This window comes from Hibiscus syriacus, unplaced genomic scaffold (genome assembly GCF_006381635.1).
Source record: "Hibiscus syriacus cultivar Baekdansim isolate YM2019G1 unplaced genomic scaffold, ASM638163v2 tig00113337_pilon, whole genome shotgun sequence".
Lineage (NCBI taxonomy): Eukaryota > Viridiplantae > Streptophyta > Magnoliopsida > Malvales > Malvaceae > Hibiscus > Hibiscus syriacus.
Window position 1 is genome coordinate 1,288,250 of NW_024063456.1, and position 8,326 is coordinate 1,296,575.

Sequence of the window (8,326 nt, forward strand, 5' to 3'; positions counted from 1 at the left end):
GCAGTGGTTACTTAAACTAATATTAAACCTACTCCACCTCCCAAGTCCAACTATTCATCACCAATGTTAATGGTGAAACACCATAATGGAATATATATGAAGTATAAGATCCCAAGACAGAAACAGGAACTAGTCACATATCTATGTACACCATGTTACACGTAAACTCAAAAGCTTCAACTTGGTCCACAAACACTGATTCAAGGCAAAGCAACCAAATAAATGCGTTTTGGTACAACTTTAAAAAATGCAAACCATAAAAAATGGTCATTTGAACTATAATTTATTCATTTTATACATTTACAATCTCCACTCTGATGATGTGAGAGTAGTTTTTATCTAACATACATTGCAGCTATCTCAAATTCCCAATGACTCCTCATATCATCATCATTTGCAATGAATCATATGTATATTCCAAAACCATCTAATATCGTTCAAAAGTACCTCAAATGAACACTCTCGGTTTTCAGTTACTGTATCATATCAAAACCAAACACAATCAATTTTCACTTAAAATTTATAGGGATAAACTTGATAAACTAGCCCAATATCAACATTTTCACAAGCAATTAAAATTTAAAACACCGAAAAAGTATAATCTTATTTAAAATAAAAAACAAAAAACTAAAACTAAATCAGAAGGGTATTAATAGAATAATCACCGGAATAATGACCTGAAACGGGAGCAAAATTGATAAACGCCAATGCTCTGACCTGATACGACTCGATACGATTACTTATGGGAGGGTCCAGTGGGCGGGGCACCGAGGAGAGTAGCTTGCTGAAGCTCGAGCTCATTGAACTGCTGCTCGCGGTCCATTTCAATGATCAAAGGGACAAATAAGATCAAGAAGGTTGTCCCTGCGATCCAGGCAGCTTTGCCGGTGCTGCAAAGGAGTTTCTTGGAGACGAAAGCAGCGTCGTTCGCAGCCTGCTTACCTAGGGAAACGATGGCGGAGGAAGTGAACTTGGCGAGGATGCCGGAGTCGGATTGCCTCTCGCTGTTTCGCTTGGGTTGGGCGGCCATGATCGTAGAAATCGAAGTGGGGTATGTGTTGGAGGGTTTTCAATTTACGTTAAAGCCTCAAATAGCGATGGACTAAACCGCGTATAAGTTGATCGTTTGCGATTTTTAAGTGTTTTTAATTTATTATTTAAGGATTTAATCCAATCTATATTTAATACAAAAATAAGTGTCAAACTATATATAAAGCTAATTATTGGTGTCTACAATTTTTTTTTGTTAAAAATAGGTATTTAATATTTTCTTCATTACACTTATAGGTATCTAATGTTAAAAAAAATCTTTAAATGACGTGTGTCACGTTTAAAAAAATGTATATAAACATAACGCGTATTAATGGATAATTTTTTACAATAAACACCTAAAAGTATAATAAGAAACATGTTAAATAACTATTTTTAAAGAAAAATTATTTATGCATCAAAAGTTAACTTAATTTAGTCATTTATTTTTATATTAAACATTTAATTTAATTTAAATTCATTTACCTTCGTATTTATTTTAGACAATTTTACGAGAATATTACTCAAATTGTTTTTTACTCGGATAACATACAAACAACATTAAATTCAAAAGTGATATGTTTTTCAAAAAATGTTCAGTTAATCATGCCTTATTGAATGCTATCTTTATGGACAGCGTTTTTGTCTTACCATGTATCATAGCACTGCTCATTGATTGATTCTTTGAGGAATGCACATCATCTAAATGTATAATCGTTAAAATGTTCTTAGAAACAGTTTTTTAGTTACACGTTTAATTTAGTATTTTTTTAATATATATTTATCTAACTGTATTTCTCATTATTTAAAAAAACATTTAAATGCGAGTTTTAACCAACGTTTTTAATTTAAACTAAATTTTAGGATAAAATACGCTTATCAAAACATGCATTTTAACCCATATGATTACCAAGAATCATTCATTCCTTGTCACAACAAAAGCAAAAGAAGTGACAACATTTTGTAAAATGTTATAGTATTGTCGAGTGTGATGCAAGGGTTTTTACACCAATACTATCGAACCCGACATATGTTGTATGGAGGTTGATGTTAATTGAGATTACTTCATCACGTCAATTTCAGTTATTAACTTCCTACTCACTGATGTTATTCTCTTAATTTTCGTCATTCCATCTGATGATAGATTATTTGTCAGAGATCTAGTTAGTCATTATTCTTCACATATTACTATTTATTATCGTACGATTTAAACACGCCAATGAGGTAATTTATTCCATAAGTAAATGAGGATGTTAAAATAAATTGTCAGTAATGATAATAATGACAACGATGGTTGTTAAATACTGTTTAGTATTATAAAGTTTGATACATAAATGTCATGATGCTATTATGAAATCGATTTAAATAAAGATTATCCATGATTATCTGAATTTACCTTTTTCATTTTCTTTATAAATACTAATCTCTTTATTGTTAATATAAACACACGTATTTCTATTTTAGGTAATATAGTCATTTTAAAATATTAATCTCAACTCCTTATATGAAAATTTAAATGAGAGGTGTGTTTAGATAACTACACCTTATAGAATCAATAGAAAGTAATTCTATGGTAGCTTTGTCACGTAGGATAAAGGTTTTATCATTATCATCAAAGCCCGCTTTCGATAAAATACGATTAACTGGACATGTATATTTTCTACGTGACCGAAAATATCATTTGAATACTATTATTTAGAATTAAAAACAATTAGATATTAATAATTAGTTGATATAGTGAGATAAGAAACTAGATTATTTAAATAAGATCAATGGTGGAATTGAGAGCAAAGTGGATTAGAAGTGTCGTTTTTTACTTTGTAATATCTGACATAGATTAATTGATCAATAGATCATATACCAATAATTAATTAAAAAATAATTTAAATATTATTCTCATGAAAACATCAAACAAAATTTTAACATTTTCAATTTTTTTAAAAAAAGAATCAAATAACTTGGGAGGGCTGGAGTTGGTAATTGCTATTCCTTGCTTTCCTCCGTGAGAAGCGACATTTATAGATCCATCCAGGCGTCAGTCACGTGGAGCTCCGAATCTGACTGAGTTCATGGCTTTCAAGTCAAGAAAATGACCACTCACTTTACTCCCACTAGGTACCGTTACGCACAGTTACTTCCACCCTACGTATACCATACCCATTATAACTCTGCATACATACACACATATATATATATATACACACATTTAAGACAGAATAGATAGAGCCAGAGCCAGAGCCAGAGCCAGAGCCAGAGCCATTTGAATTGAAAGGAAGCACAAAGAAAACACACACAAGTAGGATTTCTCACCTGGGTTTTCGTTCCTCGCCTATTTTTTCTCCCATTTTAATATAAATAATGCTGATTTTTCCAAATTTCTGGCTAGTTTTGTAAATTTATCGAGCTCGTAGTGGTCGAAAAGTAATGTTATCGGCTGTATTCTGCTTCTGTGATGTTAATAAAAATCGCAGTAGATTTTCTAATATGAATCAGTTGATTTTGTTGCAGTGTACTCAAGGGTGAAAGTGAGTTCAAGAAGAAGATAATTTCCTTCCCCAGGACGACGAGCAATCCTCTTTGTATTTGAGGCTCATCGAATCTCTATCAAAACAAGGTTCTTTTTTTTTCTAAAAAAAGTTATATACTTGTTTCAAGTATTTTGAACGTTTTCCTTTCAGCAGAAAAGGAGAATAAAATCAATTCCTCACCTCCAACTTCAGTTCCCAGAGTCACAAAGGCATGTCACACCAGCCCAACACCAAAATCTGCGTCCAAAGGTTTGGTTTTTTTGCATACGAATTGTTTATCGTTTATGAAAATGCGTTTCTCGTTATATTTATCGGACAATTTCCCCGTTTATTCTCTCAGATGTTGGAACAACTAAGAACAAGAAGCAGTTGGGCAAAAATTTGAAATCAAATGTAAAAGCTAGTTCAGTTCTACCCCCTCGGGCTGTTTTGTCCAGCCCTGGTAAAGCTTATCCAACTATTTAAGTTCTCTGTTCATCCTAGTACCGTAGGATGGAACTCAAATATGTTTGGTTTCAGATAATGATGTGATGATTGGGAACATAAACAAGTTGGATTATGAAAGATCTTCAGCTTCGAAGAAACTTCCAGTTGGCATTGTTAACCCCAGTCCTCCGGTCACTGGGAAAGCTCCCAAGGCCAAGACGGGAAGTGTAAACCGGAGTCCGATTATTGCACTGTGCAAACTTCTCCAAATCGTGGTCTTACTGGAAGAATTCGGAAGAATGACCCTCTGAAGCACGTACAGGGGATGGGAAATCAAGTTGTCTTGGAATTTTAACAGTTGCAGGCCCGGCTCAATACATATGCCAGATGACCTTAGCCCATGATAGCATATTTGAGGGGGCATAATCCCTGTTGTCAGACACAAAATGATGATTATGGATTTAATGGGCTTATTCCTAAGATATTTACCTCACTACTAGCTCTAAATGAAGTTGTTTATTCTCTTGCTCAAACAACTAAATACTTTATTGGTTTTTTTTAATATTGTCTGTAAATTGTTTCTCTTCATTTTGTATTTCTGCTCTCCTTTTTTCGTATGCAGTATTTATGTTGTTCACTGTACTCATTTTTTATTCTTTTTTATTCTTTTTCTTTTCTGAGATTTAATCATTCGCCTTTGATATTTTCATGTGAAACTTGTTGATAAATCAAACTAATGGTTTTCTTTATTTCTTTTTGGCTTTTATTTCTTCTTCGCATTGATTTTATCCTAGAACTATGGATGATTTTGAAACTCTTTTGGCAATGTTGCAGTGGCTTCTTCTGCTAGATATTCGAGTGATTCCGTTCTACAAGCACAAGAAATAAAAACATTTTCTTCTATACGAACTGAAAATGGTTTTGTGGTTAGTAGTCATCCAATTTCAAGTGAGAGCAACACTGCCTGCAACACTACCTCTGCGGGAGATCCATATGAAATAACTGATTCAGTTGTACAATCAAGTCATAAAGGGACAAATGGGATTTCCATTTTTCAAGGGTACAGATTCTTGTATGCTTAATTTTGAATGTCTTCTATGAGGAAATTTGTGAAAATGGATGTGACTCGAAAATGCCATCCATAATATTATTAAATAGTTGTAGTTACAATGCCAAAAAGATCAAAGCATTTGAAGTTTTTAAGTTTCACATATGCTCTAATAGAGCTACTTTTCAATTAAAATCATAGAGTTTTATGGTTAATAATATTCCCTTTTTCTTTTGATCTATATTTCCAGTGCGTCTTAGTGAAGAAACAGTTCTAATTATGGGTATTATATGTGGTAATGAATTATTCCAATCTTTCAAAAAAAAAAAACCAGGCTTATTGAAAGACCACAGAGGACTGTACGTAAATAATAGAGGTTTTTGCTTTAAAAAATGCACGAATGCATCATTTTAGGTAATATTTGTAGCCTTGTAGGTTTTGGTTTGTATTAGTATTGATATTGCTTGACTATAATTTCTATTACATTTTTGTTTTAAAAATTATTTATGTTTTGTCTATTATAAGGTACAAATATAGGGGCATAAAATTATTATCTCGTCTACGACATTAAACCACATTGGCCCTGAGCAATTGTTTAACCATGCTACCATGTTATTTATTTGAATCGGAAAACCAAGCAATCAAACTAAAGAAAAGCCCAAATTGCACCACTTTTTTTATCCCCAAGTTTAGGGATGTGAAAAAATTCCAACCAATCAACTATTGTCTCGCAGATTTCTTTATGGGTGAAGTTCACAAAAAATATTAAAATAGTTTTTTAGATACTGAACATTTAAATTTTATAACAACAACAACAACAAAACCCTATTCCCATATAGAATGAGGTAAGGGGAGGTAGGGTAGTAGGCTGCCCCCAACGCCATGTTAAGAGCAACTTCCGTGGAAGACCTCTGGCAGTAAGAAAATTTAAAATAAAGATAAAATGCAATGCATGTATAAATAAATAAATAAATAGTTGAACAATATTCATATGCAGTCTTCATATGTGCATCTGTAATGGGAAATAAATCCCTGTAAATAAATCCCTACGTAAAACTCTGTGCATATAGAAAGCAACGTAAGACCCGACTAAATTTAAAAAGAGGAAACATGAAGAGAATGATACACAGAAATCAACGATAGCAGACTACGAGAAGGAATAAAGTCTAATGTGTTAAAACATAAACTAAGGCAACACTACTCCGCTACCCTAGTTCTAAGCCTTCATAAATTCCAATGACAAAAACATATAAAAAGTAGAAGTAATGGAAATTACTACAAATGTATTAAAAGAAGACAAATATGATACACCCTATGGATGTGACCCGCACTACTCGGCTACCCTGGTTTTAAGTCTCCATACTTTCCTATCAGAGGCCATGTCTTCGGTAAGGGATAAATCCTTCAAATCAGATCTCAAGCAGTCTTCTCACATCCGCCTTGGTCGTCCTCTCCTTCTGGCACCGTCGACTGTAATCGACTCTACCCTCATGACCGTATCCGACGGTTGTCGTCGAATGACATGCCCAAACCACCGTAGTCTTCCCTCCCTTAATTTTTCGGATACATGCACCACCCCCAAGGATATCCTAATAGCAGAGTTTGGTGTCATATCCCACAGAGTCATACCACATGCCCATCGAAGTATTCTCATTTATGCGGCCTCCATCCTCCTTACGTGATCCTTCTTGATTGCCCAACATTCTGATCCATATAACAACGCTGATCTTATTGCTATTCTATAAAATTTATAAAATAAGTTTTAATCTTATTTTTATTAAGCTAAAGTAATTTAGCATCGACCGATGTCCACCAACATTCTTTATGGGTGTTGTCGCACAATCGTTGATATTCGAATCCTGATCTTTTAAAAATAACAATCATTATTTTATAACTGAAGTAATTTATTTTGTATTAAGTATTAATCTTTTGATTGTATTATAAAAGGAGTAGCCCTTAATTTTAAATATTTATGTTAGCTTGATTGATAAATTGAAAATCATCGAAAAGAGACTTTAAATAAGTTTAAAAAAAATGTATAATGCTAAAAATAGAACGTTGACTAAATTATTATTTTAACTTATATATTTTTAAGTACTTTGGCCTCCAACATTTAAATTTAGGATAAAAAAACCCTTAACATTTCATTATAGGATAAAAAGGTCAATACTTTAGAGGGTTTACTGTTTGTTGACTAATAATTTTCGTTAACAAAATGGTATTTTGGTCCAAAAAAAATGAAATGTTATAAGCAAAAATGCTTGGAAAAATATAGGTCAAAATGACATTACACATTTTTTTAGCATTATACCTTTAAAAAATTGGGTAGAGTATAAAAATGGTCACCCGATTATAAGACTTTGTTTTATTGAGTCACTAACTATTACAAGTTACGAGACTATCCTCCGATTATAATACATTACTTTATCTAGACACACAACTATTAAAAGCTACAAAATGATCACTCGACTATTCATATGTTCCAAACTCATAATTTTTCGTTTAAAAATTGATGACAGTTTGAGTTGGACATTAATATGTTGACTAAGATATGATAATAATTTGAGATTTTGGGATCAAATTTTATCATATCAAAGTCAACATATTAACACTAAACTCAGTTTGCCACCATTTTTTAATAGAAAAGGATTATTTTGAACATATGAGTCGAATGACCATTTTGTAAATTTTAATAGCCTAGGGACTCAACAAAGTAATGTCATATAGTCAAAAAATCATTTCATAATTTTTAATAGTTGAAAGACTCGACAAAGCAGTTTCCTGTAATCAAGAGACCATTCATGTACTTCATCACGAAAATATAAATGAAAGCTTTGATTAGAAATAAATTGTTATAACATTTTATTTAATAGTATTTTTACATTTTTGAGTAGTCTCAATGGTTAAAAGAAGTGTGTTATTATTTATTGATACCTTCAATTCGAGTAACTATACCTGTAAAATATGTATGTTGTCAATAACTAAAAATATTATAAATAAATATTATTTTATAATCACTTATAAGAAATTAATTAAAAAACAACAAATTTGCAGCAACTAACAAGCAAGGTACTAGATAAGCCCAATTAATTTGGTCCAAAATGAAGAAGGAAGGTCCAGTTGTCTACCTTCCTAAAGTCCTGCCACCTGGTGCATCAATCCCTCCTTAAAAACCCAATGGCCCAGATCAAAACCTTAATGGAAAACTTAAACGGCTCAGATTCACTTTCTGTTCCACGTAACCCATAGAATAAAACCCGCTACGCCCAGTTGCCCTAGCTTTCGCTCTCTCCGA

General features: G+C 32.5%; 1 protein-coding gene across 1 annotated transcript; it reads right to left on the reverse strand.

The window, feature by feature from the left end:
* Positions 1 to 486: 486 nt before the first annotated feature.
* LOC120186201 (mitochondrial import receptor subunit TOM9-2-like) lies at positions 487 to 1,101 on the reverse strand. The gene has a single exon (XM_039190196.1). It carries the CDS (start codon positions 1,028 to 1,030, stop codon positions 737 to 739), a length of 294 nt encoding a protein of 97 aa, XP_039046127.1. The 5' UTR covers positions 1,031 to 1,101; the 3' UTR covers positions 487 to 736.
* Positions 1,102 to 8,326: the final 7,225 nt, after the last annotated feature.